This window comes from Monopterus albus, unplaced genomic scaffold (assembly GCF_001952655.1).
Source record: "Monopterus albus unplaced genomic scaffold, M_albus_1.0 scaffold105.1, whole genome shotgun sequence".
In the NCBI taxonomy this organism is placed as follows: Eukaryota; Metazoa; Chordata; class Actinopteri; order Synbranchiformes; family Synbranchidae; genus Monopterus; species Monopterus albus.
Window position 1 is genome coordinate 184549 of NW_018127985.1, and position 21673 is coordinate 206221.

Here is a 21673-nt window from a genome sequence, read left to right on the forward strand (position 1 = left end):
AGGGTGGGGTGCAGACCCAGTGTGGACAGTTTGTGGGTGAGTTTGTGGGGGATAACTGTGTTGAAGGCGGAGCTGTAATCAGTGAAGAGTATCCTGATGTAAGAGTCTCCATTTTCCCGGCGAGAAAGGGAATAATGGGGGGCAGCGTCTGAGGTGGCCCTGTTGGGCCGGTAGGCATACTGCAGGGGATCCAGGGTGTCCGGTATACTGCTCTGGATGTGGGCCAGCACAGGGTGTGTTGTTCTCCCCAATTAATAAAAACTTCACACCCCTCAACCCAACAAAACTCCCTTTAACAGAAGATACCTCCGACAGACCCCAGGTCTTGGTGGGCGGCCTTCTGACTCAACTGGTTGGGGTGAGTGGATAGAGGAGAGAGAAAATAAGAAAAGCAACAAACAATCAAACACTGGGCAGGTTGATGTGGCCAGTGACTGCTCATCAGAAACATAGAGCTCCAGAGCCAGGGCAACCTGCAGAAAGGTACAGGCAGAGAGAGAGAGGACACACTATGGAAGAGAGGAGACAGTTAATGATGTCTAATGGTGGCATATAGATTGAGAGGACAGGACAGGATAGGAGACCAAACCTATTCTAGAATACATGTCCAATAATTTCACAGACACCACTACATGGGCACAAGCGAAGGCCGTCCTGCTGACTAGAAACCACTGGTACAGTTAAATATACTCAGTAGCAACAGGACGGCCCAGGGCTAAAGTTTGCTTGCAGTTATCAAGATGGATATCTGTCCTATCCTGTTCAGCAACATTAGTTGTTCTGATGCCATGAAATATCAGAAGACATACTACATACTAAGCACCTTTCTACCCTCCCTCACTGTCAATGGTCAAAGAGTTTATTTGTCATATGCACAGTAAGGAAATGTGCTTCCCTGTACAATGAAATTCTTACTTTGCTGTCCACATGAATGCCACATAATACAAGTGAAAAATAAGGTAGATGAGCAATAACACAAATCTAAGGCACTTTAAAACAGCAAGTGAAGGGGGCAAATAAAAATAGATCAAAAACACAATATAATGCAGAGAGAATATATGCTACGTGGGAGCTGTGGGGTGCAAATAGTCAGCAGTGGGTGTGCAATTGTGCATGTGCAAAATGAGTATGTACAGATGGAATTACATGAGGTAGTTCCTGAGTCAGCTGTTTAGGAGTCTGATGGCAGTCAGAAAGAAAGAGTTTTTCAGTCTAGAGGTCCTGCATTTCACACTTCTGAGCCTCTGACCAGAGGGCAGGGGTAAGAACAGTCCATGCTGGGGGTGGGTGGGGTCTTTGAGGATGAAGGCAGTTTTCCTATGCACCCTGCAGTGGTAAATACTCTGCAGAGAGGGCAGTGGAGTCCTGGTGATCTTCTCTGCAGTCTTTATCACTCTCTGCAGGCATGTGCGGTCCATAGCAGTAGTGCTGCCATACCAGACAGTGATGCAGCTGGTCAAGATGCTCTCAATGATGCAGCTGTAGGCGACATGCCAAACTTCCTCAGCCTCCTCAGGAAGTACAGCCACCGTTGGGCCTTCCTAACCAGATGTGTGGTGTTGAGTGTCCAAGTGAGGCTGTTGAAAACAACAATATTATATTAAGCTATCTATAAGTCTAATCTTAAAGGTAGAGAGGGTGTCTGCCTCCTGAACTGAAACTGGGAGCTGGTTCTGCAGGAGAGGAGCTTGATAGCTAAAGTTTCTGCCTCCCATTCTACTTCTGTGGACTCTAGGAACCATAAGCAGACCTGCACTCTGAGAGCCAAGTGCTCTGTTGGGAAGATAAGGCTCTACGAGGTCTTTAAGTTACGATGGAACCTTGTTATTAAGGGCTTTGTATGCTAGGAGAAGAATTTTAAATTCTATTCAGAATTTTACAGGGAGCCAGCTAATATAGCTAATATATCGAAGCTAATATAGGAGAAATTGTCACTTCCACAGCTGATTCCCATCTGCCAGGCGCTGGCATGTCCTCATTGGCAGTTTGTCACACAGATCAGTCCTGGCTTCCACTACCTGCTAAACCAGTCGTCTTGTCAGTGTTGAATCCTTCCTGTTGTTAGGCTTCTTTTGAGACCCAGTGTGAGTGTTACTCTTCCTTTCATCCTCCTGTCATTGAGCTAGCTTACATGTTAGCCTGCTTCTGCTGAAGCTCAGCATGAGTGCAGTTCCTTCCTCCTGTCGTTGGACAAGCTTACCTGCTCTCTAGCTCCTCCTGATGCTTGGCATGAGTGCAGCCTCCCGACTTCCTTTCCTCATGCTCAGCATAAGCGTCACTCTCCTCTCTACCCAGATATCAGGCTTCTGCTGCAGCCTCCACTCCTCCTTCTCCTCCATGACTCATCCACCTTGGTTCTTCCTGCCTCAGCGCATTCCACTCCGCCAGCAATCAACCCCAGGTTGCCATTAGTACGGTACTACCCAGTCTCTCAGTCAAATCAGCCCTACCAGTGTGACTTGCCTTACTCAGCATTTCACTTGTACTACATTGCAATAAATTTGTCCTGCTTTTTCTGAATCTGTGTTGCATTTTGGGCCCGCTGTTGTTCACTCACTAGAAGTCTCTCAGCCTTAACAGAGATATGATCTCTCTTGCTAGTTCCTGTCAGTACTCTAGCTGCTGCATTTTGGAGTAACTGGAGGCTTTTTAGGGAATTATTGGGACATCCTGATAGTAAAGAGTTACAGTACTCCAGCCTGGAAGTAAGAAATGCATGGGCCAGTTTTTCAGCATCACTTTGAGACAGGATGCTCCTGAATTTTTGCAATATTGCACAGGTGAAAGAAGGCAGTTCTAGAGACTTGGTTTATGTGTGATTTAACCCTGGTGTCAAGTTCATGTTTAGTTTACACTGGTGGTGTTGCGGGTATTATTGCGGGACCAACAAACATGGCACCCACCGAAGCAGACGTGTTACCGCGGTAGGGTAACTTATTAATTGACAGTTTGTTTGGATAATGAATCATAAATTTCTTTTGACCTCTCGCTGGAGATTGCTGTCCATCACTTTCACATTCTGTTTCAACTCTCTCCTCTTCCTCTGTTCTGTCTCCTGTCCCCTTTGTCCTCTCTACTCACTGTTTTCTCTTTATGGTGAAGACTTAACGTTACAGTGACGTTACATTTAAGGTTTATGGTTAGGCAAGTAGTGGTTGTGTGTTAGAGATAGGGCAAGTCTCCAGGAAATAAATGGAAATCAATGTAGTGTCTTATGAAATGATGGAAATGCAACTGTGTATGTATGTGCATGCAAGAAGGAGTGTTGTTCAAGTGTGTATAGCCTCTTCCTAGCTAACGTACAGTCAGGGAATGCTGTGCTCTAATTCTCACCAAGACTTGGCTTTCTGACAGAGTCCCAGATTCCGCGATTCAGCTACAAACACACTCTGTACATCGAGGTGACTGCACTGCTGCTTCGGGGAAGGTAAAAGGAGGTGGTGTGTGTGTGTTTATTAATAACTTGTGGTGTGGAGATGTACGGACTGTTTATAAGCACTGTTCACCAGATGTAGAGTTTTTATTGCTGAAATGCTGGCCCTATTATCTAGCAAAAGAGCATTGTGCTGTGATTCTGGCTGCTGTGTATGTTAGCCCAAGAGCTAATCCCTCTGCGTCTCTCAGCAAACTCTATGATGTCATCAGCACGCTAGAGACAGCACACCCAGATGCTGTATTTATTGCTGCAGGCAACTTTAACCAGTGCAATTTACGGACTGTGCTTCCCAAATATTACCAACATTTGAACATTCCCACCCGGGGCAAGAACACTCTAGATCATGTTTACAGTAACATACGGGGTGCATACAGGGCTGCACCCCACCCCCACCTTGGATGCTCGGACCACATTTCTTTGTTCCTGTATCCAGCTTACAGACAAAGACTGAAACAAACAAATCCTGTCACCAAACAAATTAAACTCTGGACCCCAGAGACTGAAGGCACCCTGCAGGACTGTTTCGCCCAGACAAACTGGGATGTGTTTAAAGCTGCAGCCACCTCAGATGACTTTTCTGGCTGCGTAGAGGATTATGCTTTTTAATGAGTATATGACCGGATACATTAGTACCTGTATTGACAACATTGTGCCCACCATACAAGTCAGGAGGTTCCCCAACCAGAAGCGCTTGATAAACAGTCAGGTACGCCAAATGCTACGTGCTCGCTCTCATGCATTCAGATCAGGCGATGAGATGGAGCACTTCTCCTTATCGACTCAGGATCAGCTCCAAGCCATCTCTGTCCTGGGGGACTTTCGCACCAGGTACGGGCCTCCTTCACAAAGAGGGTCTCTCCCCCTCTGGGGCACCATCTCGTACACAACATCTCCTGTGCTCACTTTGGGCTCTCCATCCTTTTGGGCCTCTTTGTCCTGCAAAGAGGAAACACAAACAACACAGACCACACAGGAGCAAATACTCCTGCACATAGTATTGACTAGTCCCTAACTCCTCTGTCCCTAACTTCAGACACACATCTCAAAACCAAAAAAAAAACAAGTGCACATGTTTAAACACACATCAAAGTCCACACTTATTCTCAAACAGAAAGCACTTTGACTGGGAATCCACAAATAGGACAGACCTCTGCTGTTCAATCCGCTCTACCACTTATAACTTTTTCTCTGTCAATCCTTAGAGGCTTGTTTCACTATTACATAAAATTCAGGCATGTAAAAACAACATCACCGTATCCTGCAAACATTTAAAGCAAGTTATTTACATCAGTATTAGTAATGATGTTAGTGTTAGTAATTGCCGTAGTTTTTCCCAGTCACCTGTCAGGATAAAATCAAGTTATTTGGTTCCCTTCACACAAATTCAAACACACGCTTTCCTAGTGCACATAAATGTGTGTGTGTGTGTGTGTGTGTGTGTGTGTGTGTGTGTGTGTGTGTGTGTGTGCGCGTGCCTTTGTATTACTGTCGTGGCTAGAGTGGTAATGCCTACTAAATTAATTCAGACAAACCATAACAATTTAAAGGATCATTTAATATTACAATTATTCTGAAGAGAGTAGTATTTAAACACATAATCTTGTAGTTAGGGAACAGAGAACAGAGATCAGAGAGCAGAGACTCTCCTCTTGCAATGGAATAGATAAAGCATAAGAGGATTGTCAGAAGCACCAGTCAGTCAAGTCAATGGATGTCGGTCCCGAGTCGGTTCCCCTGTCAGCCCCAGTCAGTTGTCGTCTCCCCCCGGCCCTCCGAGGCCGGGCTTGTGGTACACTGTTCACGGTAGCATGGTCATCCTCTCTTCCTCTTCTGCTGGTCTAACCCAGCCTTTATCTGCTCATACTCACACAGCTCTGCACGGCCAGAGCCATGAAGACGCGGTCCCATGCCAGCTACCCACACACCTTTTTCCGAGCATTGTCTAAACTGTCTAGTACATGACCTTCTAGGTCACGTAGACCTAGCGCACATTTCCCTTTTCTAAACCTGGACAGAGCACTTGAATAGTTCACATAAGCTGCAGCTGCAGTGTCTGTATATCCATTCCCTATCAGGAGGAAGTCACTCAGGATGTTGACCCATAAGTTAATCAAGGGGGACACAGATATTTTTGCCTGCGCCAAAGACAGATCAAGCTTCCGTACACACTGAGCTCACCCTTACATAACTAACACAAGTATTATCTAAATATGAACTACATACTGGTCTATTACATATCACTTCTGGAATCTGGTTTATTTCTAACCACCACAGTAACTCAACATAATCAAAGAATTTTAATCTAAAACAATGTAATAATCAACTCTAATAATTGGAATGCAATGATTGAAAAAAAAAAAACAAATTTACAAATGAAGCAAGATTTTTCCCAACTGCTGATTTTTATTTGAACCTCAGTAATTTCAAACATTGTGCACAGCACAAGCTGAACACACAGTAACCATTATGGTCTACACAACACAGCCCCATCGAACATAGACAAACCTATACATTACATGATCTGTGGTTTTTGGCCACAGATTTTCCCATCCCTGTGCAGTGTACTCATCAGAACAATATTCTTGCCTTTCTTTGGCACACACAAACCTATACATCACATGAGGGGCAGAGTCTTCTTGAGTGTGTGTTGCATATGTATGTCTTGCACTTGATGCAGTGTATATTGTGTTTTTCTGTCCTTCTTGGGTCCACACACTCCACAGCGCTTCTGTTGCCTGGTGCTGGCCGCAAGCTAGAATAATGAAAAGATAAGTTATTTTATACTTAGCACCTAGTTTCTCTTCTCTCCCAAAGCAGGAGTGTCTCACATTCAGTATACTGCAACAACATCACACACTTACCTCAGGCTCTACAGGTGGTTGTTGCACAGAAGGTGTAGCTGGATGATAATCAATGTCAGCCTCTTCTTCAAAGTCACTATAGGTTGTGAAATGTGAAGGACAATGCTGGCTGGCAAGGTGTTGGCTTTCAAGGAGAGTGCTTGAAATGGAGCAATTTCTTCACACCTGGATGACACACTCCACAGCGCTTCTGTTGCCTGGTGCTGGCCGCAAGCTAGAATAATGAAAAGATAAGTTATTTTATACTTAGCACCTAGTTTCTCTTCTCTCCCAAAGCAGGAGTGTCTCACATTCAGTATACTGCAACAACATCACACACTTACCTCAGGCTCTACAGGTGGTTGTTGCACAGAAGGTGTAGCTGGATGATAATCAATGTCAGCCTCTTCTTCAAAGTCACTATAGGTTGTGAAATGTGAAGGACAATGCTGGCTGGCAAGGTGTTGGCTTTCAAGGAGAGTGCTTGAAATGGAGCAATTTCTTCACACCTGGATGCTTCTGACTGTCACTCTCTCAAAGCATGAGGGTCGTATAATCAAATACTTTTATGCTAAACTAATCAACAGATGTAAATTGTTGAACTATTCAAGACTGTTGTGGTCACAGTACAAATGCTAAGCTGTGGAGACAGTGGAATGTAAGAGCAAATGATTGCAACCACCACTTCACTGTCCCCGAGTAAATAATACCCAAACACCCTGTGTGTAATGTAAATGCGTGGGCGGGGGGGTGCAGTGTCCGGTCATTAAAAATTTGTTCTGATTTATATTCTTCACACAAAATGAGCCAAGGCCATTGAGTCTGAGTTTGAAAAAATAATTACTCGTATCTTTTTTCTTTAGATGAAATATGGTATAAAATACCCGAACAGGACATGACTCCAAGGTTCCTCACAGCAGGACTGGAGACCAGAGCTACAGTATGTCATCTAGAGTAACTATATGGTTAGACAGCAGGTTTCTAAGGTTTTCAGGCGTAAATACAAGAACAAATCCACTCCTTTCTTTGGTACCAGAATGTGATTTGAACCATTTTCTTATATCTACTGAGCAAAACTCACTCTTTTATCTGTGATACAATTAGCCATCTTCATGTACACACTCCTGCATCTGCCTAATGCGATCATCAGACTGACCTCTCTTGAATTAATTCTTTTAAGAGACAACAGATGTTTTTGCTTCACTTTTCAGAATCTTTTGGCCAGGTGTGTCGGACACACAAGGAATTTGACTCTGGTACATCAGCTCTCAATGTGTATGTACATATCCCCATGCAAGGGGCAAGTAAACAGTAAGCCAGTATAAGGCTGTGTAATAACAAAAATAATAAGCAGTATTAACAAGCAACAAACAGTGCATACAATGCAAGATAAGCAGTATAGAAAGGCAGTAAACAATTACAGGTATTGCACTGAGGGTTATTGTCCAGTCATACTGTCGTTGGTTAAATGTTCATCAGAGTGATGGCCTGGGGAAAGCAACTATCCCTATGCCTGGTTGTCTTGGCGCACAGTGACCTGTAATGCAGTCCAGAGGGGAGGAGTTCAAACAGATTGTGTCCTAGGTGTGAGGGTTTTACAGTGACCCTCTCCACCCTCTCTTTGACCCGTGAGGTGTACAGGTCCTCCATGGAGGGCAGGCTTGCACCAATGACCTTTTCTGTAATCCTGACTGTCTGCTGAAGTCTGTACTTGTCCTATTTGGTTGCTGAGCCAAACCAGACAGTGACGGAGGCGCAGAGAACAGACTCAATGATTCCTCTGTAGAACTGTATCAGCAGCTCCTGGGTCAAACTTCTTGAGCTGATGCAGGAAGTACATCCTCTGCTGTGCCTTCTTGATGATGGTCCTGATGTTGTACGCCCACTTAAGGTCCTGGGAGACATTGGAGCCCAGGAACTTGTAGGACTTTACTGCTAATACAGTGCTGCCAAGTATGGTGAGTGGGGGTAATGTGGGTGGCATTTCCTAAAGTCCACTGTCATCTCCACTATTTTGAGCGTGTTCCATCTTAGGCTGAATCGTCCCCATCTCGGATGAGACAAATGACCATCAGCAAACTTTAGGAGCTTGACAGAGTGGTCCTTCAATATGCAGTCATTGGTGTAGAGTGAAAACAGCAGAGGGGAGAGCACACATCCCTGGGGGGTGCCTGTGCTTATTGTCTGGGTGCTGGATGCAGTTTTTGCCAGCCTCGCCTGCTGCTTCCTGTCTGTCAGAAAGCTAGTAATCCACTGACAGGTGGGGGCAGGCACAGTGAGCTGGGTCAATTTGGAGTGGAGGATGTCCAGGATGATTGTGTTGAATGCCAAGCTGAAGTCCACAAAGAGGGCCCATGCATAGGTCCCTGGGGAGTCGAGGTGTTGCAGGATGCAATGTAGTGTCATGCTAACTGCATCGTCCACTGACCTGTTTGCCCAGTAGGCAAACTGCAGGGGGTCTAGCAAGGGGTCTACGATGTCCTTCAGATGGGCCAACACCAGTCTTTCAAAGCACTTCATAACTACAGATGTCAGGGCGACAGGTCTATAGTCATTCATTCCACTCATTGAGGTTTTCTTGGGGAGTGGAATGATGGTGGAGCGTTTGAAGCAGAAGGGGACTTGACACCGCTCCAGTGACCTGTTGAAGATATGTGTGAAGGTGGGGGCCAGCTGATCAGTGCACACTTTCAGGCAGGAGGGGGTCATGCCATCTGGGCCTGGTGCCTTTCTGATTCTTTGTTTTTTAAAAAGGCCATGCACATCCTTTTCACAGATTTTTCAAGATGGGAGGCTGGAGGGAAGGATGGTGATTGTCTGGGGAGCAGCTGCTGGATCTGAGGTGGGGAGGATGAGGGGGGAGTGTTATTTGTCAAACCTGCAGAAGAACACATTCAGGTTGTCTGCTAGTTGGCCGTCCTCCACAGCAAGTGGGGGATGGTTTCCTATTGCCAGTGATGCTTTTCAGGCTTCTCCACACCAACGAGGAGTCTTTGGCTGAAACCTGAGCTTTCAGCTTTTCAGAGTAACTCCTCTTTGCTGTTCTGATCTCTTTTGTCAGCGTGTTCCTGGCCTGGCTGTACAGAGTCGTGTCTCCACTTCTGTAGGCCTCCTCTTTGGCATAACAAAGTTGCTTGACTCTTGCTGTGAACCAGGGCTTGTTGTTGTTGTATATATAGAAGGACGTTTTGAGCACACACACATCCTCACAAAAGCTGATATAAGATGTGACAGTGTCAGTGAGTTCGTCCAGGTCTGTAGCTGCAGTCTCAAATAGAAGAGAAGAAAAATATGTATTTGTAATGTATTTGGGTAGTTTGTGGGTGAGATTACACCTGTTAAAATCCCCTAGAACAATGAGTGGAGAGTCGGAATGTTCCAGCTCCAGGCTAGTTATCTGTTCTGCCAGGAGCTGTAGTGCACTAGTGTGGGCCTGTGGTTTTATGTACAGTCCGATTAGAATGAAACTGTTAAATTCACGGGGAGAGTAAAAAGGTTTGCGATTGATGATAACAGTCTCTAGGTCTGCATTACATGTCCTCTGTAGCACTGTGACATCTGTGCACCAACTTTCATTTCGGAGATTTGCCAGGTGAATAGACGGGAATGAGGTCCGTGTTCCCCTCTGTCGTAACCGCACCAAGCTGCCACCCAGTTTCCACTGCGGCGTTTTTTTTTCAGGTCCTGTATATTGCCACTACGCCTCTGATCAGAATGTCCATACAGCATTCTTTGTTCACAAAAACCGGAGGAAGGTAGTTCGGTGTGAGTTGTCCGATATTTAACAGTTCTTCTCTGGTAAAAGTAATCTGGGATGGGTTGCAAAATACCAAGTAAACAGAGAAAAACAACAAACACAAGAGAGCGCGAATGACCGTGGCCGTCATTGCTGTCGGCGCCGGAAATATAATATGCTTTATTATAGAATTTATTTAAGAAATGTCTGGAAGATCAGTGGATGGGCCCAGCAATCTATTTGGGTGGGCAATGCCCCTTGAAGCCTGCCCACAGCGACGGTATGGTATGAGCTGTATGAATATATAGACTTTGTTTTGTTGTACACACAGTAGAGATACAGATCGTGAGTTACTGGAGAGAGAAACCAGGCTAGATCACTTTTCTTTGCTACTGACCTCATGAATTAGGTTGAGAAAACATGTTTCTTTGTTTTCTGCAGAGCTGGATTCAGAGCCACGCCCCTCTTCACGCCCCTCGCTGTCATTCCCTGAGCTCTTCCGCAGCAGGAACATCTGGAAGAACCTGTGTGTGCTTGGCTTCACCTCGTAAGTCATTCCATACTGTCATTCATTTAACAATGTTGCAGGTTCCAGTTAGACTTTATATTTCCATAGCAACTTCATTTTTCAGGCTGTATTGGTGCTAAAGCCTGTTTTGACATTTGGCATTTCCTGAATTTTTGTCAAATTCTCTGGAATTACATGACTGCTGACTCTCTTTCTTTTCATCTTCCCTCAGATTCATCTCACATGGCATTAATCACTGTTACAGCTCTTTCCGAGGTGACGTGAGAGGCACCTCCCCCAGTTTCTATTGGATGTACTTGCTGTCTGTGTGTGCAGGGGGTGGTGCCTGGCTGTTGCTCTGGGTGACCGTGGACAAGTGTGGTCGCCGTGGTATCCTCCTCCTCTCCATGACGATGATGGGACTGGCCTCTTTGATCCTACTGGGACTTATGGAGTGTAAGCAGGCTTTAGTGTTTTCTCCATGTGAAGTCTGCGAGTAAGTTGGATGCAGTCCACCACCAGAAATAATGCTCTGCTGTTAGAGAACCAGTATGTGCAGATTTTGTGATTCCACAAATTCTAACTAAAGGTACAAGTTCATTTGATGTTGACCTCAGATTTAGGGTCATATTAAATAATCAATCACCATGTGCTTATGAAATAATTACTTCTGTTCATGGTAAAATACCATCTAGGTGCCTTTGTTTTTCCACAGTATGTAGAAACACACCACATTGTCCATATTTGCATGAGTCGCATTCTCCCAATGTGGCTGAAGATAGCATTGAGTTTATGTAGGACACTGCAGTGGCAGTGGCTGGCCTCTGAGTTAATCATGCATCACCAACTGAAGAGGGAAAGATACAGGGCAATGATGATATTTTTGGAGGATATCTACTGCTGTCTGTCTATACTCTTGGTTAAAGAAGACTGGGGAAGTTTGCAAGAAAAGATTAGGTTGGTTGATTAAAATCAAATCACCAGGGCATCATAATATACACTACTATTCAAAGGTTTGGGGTCACCTCCATGTTTCCAGTTTTTAATAGTGGAAAATTCTACTTCAGCCAATTTTCAGCTATTTTATGTAGGAAAATGTTCAGCTCCTTAAGGACATTCATGCTTCTATTCACAATTTTTCAAAACATCACACTTTAAAAATATTTAGCTTTATTCTGAAAAGTTTGGTCCTTTCAAATGAATGGGGAAATTCGACTTAAGCATACTTTCAGGTAGATATGCCTTTCAGGTGTCAAAATGTTCAGCATTTTCAGGGCGATCCTTCATCACACAGCATCCACACACATTTACGACAGGAAATGCATTTCTCTAGTTAGCGTGGATGCTCGCATCCACACTCTTGTTATCTTCTTCTTTATTATTATTGTATGGATGCTGATTTAGCATTCAAATGTTCAGCTCTTCAAGGACATTCATGCTTCTCTTCAGAATTTTTCAAAACTTCATATATTTTCAATATTCAGCTTTATTTTGAAAATCTTGCCCCATTCAAATGAATGTGAAAATTCAACTTCAGCATTCTTTCAGCTATCAAAATGTTCAGCCCTTCAAGGGCATTCAGACTACTATTCAGAAGTTTTCTACACTTCATATATTTTCAATATTCAGCTTTATTTTGAAAATCTTGCCCCATTCAAATGAATGTGAAAATTCAACTTCAGCATTCTTTCAGCTATCAAAATGTTCAGCCCTTCAAGGGCATTCAGACTACTATTCAGAAGTTTTCTACACTTCATATATTTTCAATATTCAGCTTTATTTTGAAAATCTTGCCCCATTCAAATGAATGTGAAAATTCAACTTCAGCATTCTTTCAGCTATCAAAATGTTCAGCCCTTCAAGGGCATTCAGACTACTATTCAGAAGTTTTCTACACTTCATATATTTTCAATATTCAGCTTTATTTTGAAAATCTTGCCCCATTCAAATGAATGTGAAAATTCAACTTCAGCATTCTTTCAGCTATCAAAATGTTCAGCCCTTCAAGGGCATTCAGACTACTATTCAGAAGTTTTCTACACTTCATATATTTTCAATATTCAGCTTTATTTTGAAAATCTTGCCCCATTCAAATGAATGTGAAAATTCAACTTCAGCATTCTTTCAGCTATCAAAATGTTCAGCCCTTCAAGGGCATTCAGACTACTATTCAGAAGTTTTCTACACTTCATATATTTTCAATATTCAGCTTTATTTTGAAAATCTTGCCCCATTCAAATGAATGTGAAAATTCAACTTCAGCATTCTTTCAGCTATCAAAATGTTCAGCCCTTCAAGGGCATTCAGACTACTATTCAGAAGTTTTCTACACTTCATATATTTTCAATATTCAGCTTTATTTTGAAAATCTTGCCCATTCAAATGAATGGGAAACTTCTACTTTAGCATACTTTCAGCTACCAAAACCATTCAGGTGTCAAAATATTCAGCATTTTCAGGGCGATCTTTCAGCACTCAGCATCCATACGCATTTTCTTCAGAAAATGCAATTTTCTAGTTATTATTATTATTATTCCGTACGTTTTTTGGCCTTTAACTAGTTCCGCATACTTTCAGCTAGAAAAACCATTCAGGTATCAAATTGTTCAGCTTTTTCAGGACATGTGCGGATGTATTCAGCAAATGCACTCACACTAAATTCTTCAGATCAGTCATTTTGTGCTTCATGCACACACCCTCATCATGGAAAACACAAAGAAATGCATATGATGCAGCTTTCAAGTTAAAGGCAATCAATCTGTTGAAGAAGGAAGCTGCTGCACATAAGCTTGGCATCAATGAATGGATGGTGAGACTTTGGAGAAGGCAGCGTGAAGATCCAAAAAGACGACAAAAGCTGTGTAACATCTTTGTGTAAATATCTCATGTTACAACGTGGACACCTGCGGCTTATAGACAAGTGCGGCCTATATATGTACAAAATTTTTTTTCTTCTTAAATTTAGTGGGTGCAGCTTATAGTCGCACCGGTCAATAGTCCGGATTTCAGGTATTTCATGAATTTCACTACAGTGTTATTCACTGGTTTACAACTGAGGTGCCACCACAGTAATTGCAGCTTGTCTACTTCTGCGTATGCGGATTTGTCTGTATGCATAATTCATGTGTGATCTTTGCATTCACCTTTAAAAATGTGAAAATTCAACTTCAGCATACTTGAAGTTGTTTCAGGTATCAAAATGTTCAGCTCTTCAAGGACATTCATGCTTCTATTCATAGATTTTCAAAACTTCATGCTTTTGAAATATTTAGCTTTATTTTGATAGTTTTGCCCCATTCCAATGAATGGGGAAATTCTACACTCAGCATACTTTCAGCTATTTCAGGTATCAAAATGTTCAGCTGTTCAAGGACATTCATGCTTCTATTCATAGATTTTCTAAACTTCATGCTTTTGAAATATTTAGCTTTATTTTGATAGTTTTGCCCCATTCCAATGAATGGGGAAATTCTACACTCAGCATACTTTCAGCTATTTCAGGTATCAAAATGTTCAGCTGTTCAAGGACATTCATGCTTCTATTCATAGATTTTCTAAACTTCATGCTTTTGAAATATTTAGCTTTATTTTGATAGTTTTGCCCCATTCCAATGAATGGGGAAATTCTACACTCAGCATACTTTCAGCTATTTCAGGTATCAAAATGTTCAGCTGTTCAAGGACATTCATGCTTCTATTCATAGATTTTCTAAACTTCATGCTTTTGAAATATTTAGCTTTATTTTGATAGTTTTGCCCCATTCCAATGAATGGGGAAATTCTACACTCAGCATACTTTCAGCTATTTCAGGTATCAAAATGTTCAGCTGTTCAAGGACATTCATGCTTCTATTCATAGATTTTCTAAACTTCATGCTTTTGAAATATTTAGCTTTATTTTGATAGTTTTGCCCCATTCCAATGAATGGGGAAATTCTACACTCAGCATACTTTCAGCTATTTCAGGTATCAAAATGTTCAGCTGTTCAAGGACATTCATGCTTCTATTCATAGATTTTCTAAACTTCATGCTTTTGAAATATTTAGCTTTATTTTGATAGTTTTGCCCCATTCCAATGAATGGGGAAATTCTACACTCAGCATACTTTCAGCTATTTCAGGTATCAAAATGTTCAGCTGTTCAAGGACATTCATGCTTCTATTCATAGATTTTCTAAACTTCATGCTTTTGAAATATTTAGCTTTATTTTGATAGTTTTGCCCCATTCCAATGAATGGGGAAATTCTACACTCAGCATACTTTCAGCTATTTCAGGTATCAAAATGTTCAGCTGTTCAAGGACATTCATGCTTCTATTCATAGATTTTCTAAACTTCATGCTTTTGAAATATTTAGCTTTATTTTGATAGTTTTGCCCCATTCCAATGAATGGGGAAATTCTACACTCAGCATACTTTCAGCTATTTCAGGTATCAAAATGTTCAGCTGTTCAAGGACATTCATGCTTCTATTCATAGATTTTCTAAACTTCATGCTTTTGAAATATTTAGCTTTATTTTGATAGTTTTGCCCCATTCCAATGAATGGGGAAATTCTACACTCAGCATACTTTCAGCTATTTCAGGTATCAAAATGTTCAGCTGTTCAAGGACATTCATGCTTCTATTCATAGATTTTCTAAACTTCATGCTTTTGAAATATTTAGCTTTATTTTGATAGTTTTGCCCCATTCCAATGAATGGGGAAATTCTACACTCAGCATACTTTCAGCTATTTCAGGTATCAAAATGTTCAGCTGTTCAAGGACATTCATGCTTCTATTCATAGATTTTCTAAACTTCATGCTTTTGAAATATTTAGCTTTATTTTGATAGTTTTGCCCCATTCCAATGAATGGGGAAATTCTACACTCAGCATACTTTCAGCTATTTCAGGTATCAAAATGTTCAGCTGTTCAAGGACATTCATGCTTCTATTCATAGATTTTCTAAACTTCATGCTTTTGAAATATTTAGCTTTATTTTGATAGTTTTGCCCCATTCCAATGAATGGGGAAATTCTACACTCAGCATACTTTCAGCTATTTCAGGTATCAAAATGTTCAGCTGTTCAAGGACATTCATGCTTCTATTCATAGATTTTCTAAACTTCATGCTTTTGAAATATTTAGCTTTATTTTGATAGTTTTGCCCCATTCCAATGAATGGGGAAATTCTACACTCAGCATACTTTCAGCTATTTCAGGTATCAAAATGTTCAGCTGTTCAAGGACATTCATGCTTCTATTCATAGATTTTCTAAACTTCATGCTTTTGAAATATTTAGCTTTATTTTGATAGTTTTGCCCCATTCCAATGAATGGGGAAATTCTACACTCAGCATACTTTCAGCTATTTCAGGTATCAAAATGTTCAGCTGTTCAAGGACATTCATGCTTCTATTCATAGATTTTCTAAACTTCATGCTTTTGAAATATTTAGCTTTATTTTGATAGTTTTGCCCCATTCCAATGAATGGGGAAATTCTACACTCAGCATACTTTCAGCTATTTCAGGTATCAAAATGTTCAGCTGTTCAAGGACATTCATGCTTCTATTCATAGATTTTCTAAACTTCATGCTTTTGAAATATTTAGCTTTATTTTGATAGTTTTGCCCCATTCCAATGAATGGGGAAATTCTACACTCAGCATACTTTCAGCTATTTCAGGTATCAAAATGTTCAGCTGTTCAAGGACATTCATGCTTCTATTCATAGATTTTCTAAACTTCATGCTTTTGAAATATTTAGCTTTATTTTGATAGTTTTGCCCCATTCCAATGAATGGGGAAATTCTACACTCAGCATACTTTCAGCTATTTCAGGTATCAAAATGTTCAGCTGTTCAAGGACATTCATGCTTCTATTCATAGATTTTCTAAACTTCATGCTTTTGAAATATTTAGCTTTATTTTGATAGTTTTGCCCCATTCCAATGAATGGGGAAATTCTACACTCAGCATACTTTCAGCTATTTCAGGTATCAAAATGTTCAGCTGTTCAAGGACATTCATGCTTCTATTCATAGATTTTCTAAACTTCATGCTTTTGAAATATTTAGCTTTATTTTGATAGTTTTGCCCCATTCCAATGAATGGGGAAATTCTACACTCAGCATACTTTCAGCTATTTCAGGTATCAAAATGTTCAGCTGTTCAAGGACATTCATGCTTCTATTCATAGATTTTCTAAACTTCATGCTTTTGAAATATTTAGCTTTATTTTGATAGTTTTGCCCCATTCCAATGAATGGGGAAATTCTACACTCAGCATACTTTCAGCTATTTCAGGTATCAAAATGTTCAGCTGTTCAAGGACATTCATGCTTCTATTCATAGATTTTCTAAACTTCATGCTTTTGAAATATTTAGCTTTATTTTGATAGTTTTGCCCCATTCCAATGAATGGGGAAATTCTACACTCAGCATACTTTCAGCTATTTCAGGTATCAAAATGTTCAGCTGTTCAAGGACATTCATGCTTCTATTCATAGATTTTCTAAACTTCATGCTTTTGAAATATTTAGCTTTATTTTGATAGTTTTGCCCCATTCCAATGAATGGGGAAATTCTACACTCAGCATACTTTCAGCTATTTCAGGTATCAAAATGTTCAGCTGTTCAAGGACATTCATGCTTCTATTCATAGATTTTCTAAACTTCATGCTTTTGAAATATTTAGCTTTATTTTGATAGTTTTGCCCCATTCCAATGAATGGGGAAATTCTACACTCAGCATACTTTCAGCTATTTCAGGTATCAAAATGTTCAGCTGTTCAAGGACATTCATGCTTCTATTCATAGATTTTCTAAACTTCATGCTTTTGAAATATTTAGCTTTATTTTGATAGTTTTGCCCCATTCCAATGAATGGGGAAATTCTACACTCAGCATACTTTCAGCTATTTCAGGTATCAAAATGTTCAGCTGTTCAAGGACATTCATGCTTCTATTCATAGATTTTCTAAACTTCATGCTTTTGAAATATTTAGCTTTATTTTGATAGTTTTGCCCCATTCCAATGAATGGGGAAATTCTACACTCAGCATACTTTCAGCTATTTCAGGTATCAAAATGTTCAGCTGTTCAAGGACATTCATGCTTCTATTCATAGATTTTCTAAACTTCATGCTTTTGAAATATTTAGCTTTATTTTGATAGTTTTGCCCCATTCCAATGAATGGGGAAATTCTACACTCAGCATACTTTCAGCTATTTCAGGTATCAAAATGTTCAGCTGTTCAAGGACATTCATGCTTCTATTCATAGATTTTCTAAACTTCATGCTTTTGAAATATTTAGCTTTATTTTGATAGTTTTGCCCCATTCCAATGAATGGGGAAATTCTACACTCAGCATACTTTCAGCTATTTCAGGTATCAAAATGTTCAGCTGTTCAAGGACATTCATGCTTCTATTCATAGATTTTCTAAACTTCATGCTTTTGAAATATTTAGCTTTATTTTGATAGTTTTGCCCCATTCCAATGAATGGGGAAATTCTACACTCAGCATACTTTCAGCTATTTCAGGTATCAAAATGTTCAGCTGTTCAAGGACATTCATGCTTCTATTCATAGATTTTCTAAACTTCATGCTTTTGAAATATTTAGCTTTATTTTGATAGTTTTGCCCCATTCCAATGAATGGGGAAATTCTACACTCAGCATACTTTCAGCTATTTCAGGTATCAAAATGTTCAGCTGTTCAAGGACATTCATGCTTCTATTCATAGATTTTCTAAACTTCATGCTTTTGAAATATTTAGCTTTATTTTGATAGTTTTGCCCCATTCCAATGAATGGGGAAATTCTACACTCAGCATACTTTCAGCTATTTCAGGTATCAAAATGTTCAGCTGTTCAAGGACATTCATGCTTCTATTCATAGATTTTCTAAACTTCATGCTTTTGAAATATTTAGCTTTATTTTGATAGTTTTGCCCCATTCCAATGAATGGGGAAATTCTACACTCAGCATACTTTCAGCTATTTCAGGTATCAAAATGTTCAGCTGTTCAAGGACATTCATGCTTCTATTCATAGATTTTCTAAACTTCATGCTTTTGAAATATTTAGCTTTATTTTGATAGTTTTGCCCCATTCCAATGAATGGGGAAATTCTACACTCAGCATACTTTCAGCTATTTCAGGTATCAAAATGTTCAGCTGTTCAAGGACATTCATGCTTCTATTCATAGATTTTCTAAACTTCATGCTTTTGAAATATTTAGCTTTATTTTGATAGTTTTGCCCCATTCCAATGAATGGGGAAATTCTACACTCAGCATACTTTCAGCTATTTCAGGTATCAAAATGTTCAGCTGTTCAAGGACATTCATGCTTCTATTCATAGATTTTCTAAACTTCATGCTTTTGAAATATTTAGCTTTATTTTGATAGTTTTGCCCCATTCCAATGAATGGGGAAATTCTACACTCAGCATACTTTCAGCTATTTCAGGTATCAAAATGTTCAGCTGTTCAAGGACATTCATGCTTCTATTCATAGATTTTCTAAACTTCATGCTTTTGAAATATTTAGCTTTATTTTGATAGTTTTGCCCCATTCCAATGAATGGGGAAATTCTACACTCAGCATACTTTCAGCTATTTCAGGTATCAAAATGTTCAGCTGTTCAAGGACATTCATGCTTCTATTCATAGATTTTCTAAACTTCATGCTTTTGAAATATTTAGCTTTATTTTGATAGTTTTGCCCCATTCCAATGAATGGGGAAATTCTACACTCAGCATACTTTCAGCTATTTCAGGTATCAAAATGTTCAGCTGTTCAAGGACATTCATGCTTCTATTCATAGATTTTCTAAACTTCATGCTTTTGAAATATTTAGCTTTATTTTGATAGTTTTGCCCCATTCCAATGAATGGGGAAATTCTACACTCAGCATACTTTCAGCTATTTCAGGTATCAAAATGTTCAGCTGTTCAAGGACATTCATGCTTCTATTCATAGATTTTCTAAACTTCATGCTTTTGAAATATTTAGCTTTATTTTGATAGTTTTGCCCCATTCCAATGAATGGGGAAATTCTACACTCAGCATACTTTCAGCTATTTCAGGTATCAAAATGTTCAGCTGTTCAAGGACATTCATGCTTCTATTCATAGATTTTCTAAACTTCATGCTTTTGAAATATTTAGCTTTATTTTGATAGTTTTGCCCCATTCCAATGAATGGGGAAATTCTACACTCAGCATACTTTCAGCTATTTCAGGTATCAAAATGTTCAGCTGTTCAAGGACATTCATGCTTCTATTCATAGATTTTCTAAACTTCATGCTTTTGAAATATTTAGCTTTATTTTGATAGTTTTGCCCCATTCCAATGAATGGGGAAATTCTACACTCAGCATACTTTCAGCTATTTCAGGTATCAAAATGTTCAGCTGTTCAAGGACATTCATGCTTCTATTCATAGATTTTCTAAACTTCATGCTTTTGAAATATTTAGCTTTATTTTGATAGTTTTGCCCCATTCCAATGAATGGGGAAATTCTACACTCAGCATACTTTCAGCTATTTCAGGTATCAAAATGTTCAGCTGTTCAAGGACATTCATGCTTCTATTCATAGATTTTCTAAACTTCATGCTTTTGAAATATTTAGCTTTATTTTGATAGTTTTGCCCCATTCCAATGAATGGGGAAATTCTACACTCAGCATACTTTCAGCTATTTCAGGTATCAAAATGTTCAGCTGTTCAAGGACATTCATGCTTCTATTCATAGATTTTCTAAACTTCATGCTTTTGAAATATTTAGCTTTATTTTGATAGTTTTGCCCCATTCCAATGAATGGGGAAATTCTACACTCAGCATACTTTCAGCTATTTCAGGTATCAAAATGTTCAGCTGTTCAAGGACATTCATGCTTCTATTCATAGATTTTCTAAACTTCATGCTTTTGAAATATTTAGCTTTATTTTGATAGTTTTGCCCCATTCCAATGAATGGGGAAATTCTACACTCAGCATACTTTCAGCTATTTCAGGTATCAAAATGTTCAGCTGTTCAAGGACATTCATGCTTCTATTCATAGATTTTCTAAACTTCATGCTTTTGAAATATTTAGCTTTATTTTGATAGTTTTGCCCCATTCCAATGAATGGGGAAATTCTACACTCAGCATACTTTCAGCTATTTCAGGTATCAAAATGTTCAGCTGTTCAAGGACATTCATGCTTCTATTCATAGATTTTCTAAACTTCATGCTTTTGAAATATTTAGCTTTATTTTGATAGTTTTGCCCCATTCCAATGAATGGGGAAATTCTACACTCAGCATACTTTCAGCTATTTCAGGTATCAAAATGTTCAGCTGTTCAAGGACATTCATGCTTCTATTCATAGATTTTCTAAACTTCATGCTTTTGAAATATTTAGCTTTATTTTGATAGTTTTGCCCCATTCCAATGAATGGGGAAATTCTACACTCAGCATACTTTCAGCTATTTCAGGTATCAAAACACCCAGCCCCCACCCGAGAGGGTTAGTGCCCCCACAACTCTCAAACATCTAACACAAAGTCCCTTAAATGTTCTGGGACCCGGCATACATGTCCTGGCCACCTGGTGATCCCATCCCCATCATCTGACCCTCCCCCTATACCACCAGAGTCAGTAACCTGGAGCGGAGATGGGGGGCAGTCCTCCGGGTCCGGTTTAGTCTCTAGTCCAGGAGCCAGCGGGTGGTATGGCGCCAGTCTGTCTTTGTGTAACACCAACCGTCGATCCCGTCCCGGCATCCGGACCTGGAAAACAACATCAGACAGAACCTCACCAGGGCCCTGCCAGTGCTGGGCCAGCTTGGGTGACTGTCCCCGCTTCCTTTGGGGGCAGTAGACCCACACCTTGTTCCCAGGCTTCAACATAGGTCCATGGGCCCTCACATCATAAGCCCTTTTCTGTCGAGCCCCAGCGTCCACCAGAGCCTCCCTGGCCAGCTGGTGGGCCGAGCCCAAGCGCTCCCTCAGCCGCTTGAAGTAATCCAGTTCTAGTCCACCAGGGACCTCGGGCTCAGGAGGCGGTCCAAACACCAAGTCCACCGGGGTTTGGATCTCCCGGCCAAACATGAGGGCCGCTGGTGTGCAGTGGCTGGACTCCTGCACAGCTGTCCTGTAAGCCCACAGGACCAG

General features: G+C 40.4%; 1 protein-coding gene across 2 annotated transcripts in view; it reads left to right on the forward strand.

The window, feature by feature from the left end:
- The window catches only part of LOC109965969 (solute carrier family 22 member 17-like), a 47021-nt gene that overhangs the window by 4455 nt on the left and 20893 nt on the right, over positions 1–21673 (forward strand). Inside the window, exons 4-5 of one of the 2 annotated variants that reach the window (XM_020610459.1) lie at positions 10454–10559; positions 10753–10976. In XM_020610459.1, coding sequence (XP_020466115.1) covers positions 10454–10559; positions 10753–10976 — 330 coding nt within the window. The remainder of the gene's footprint in view (positions 1–10453; positions 10560–10752; positions 10977–21673) is intronic. The other variant, XM_020610460.1, reaches the window with a different exon arrangement.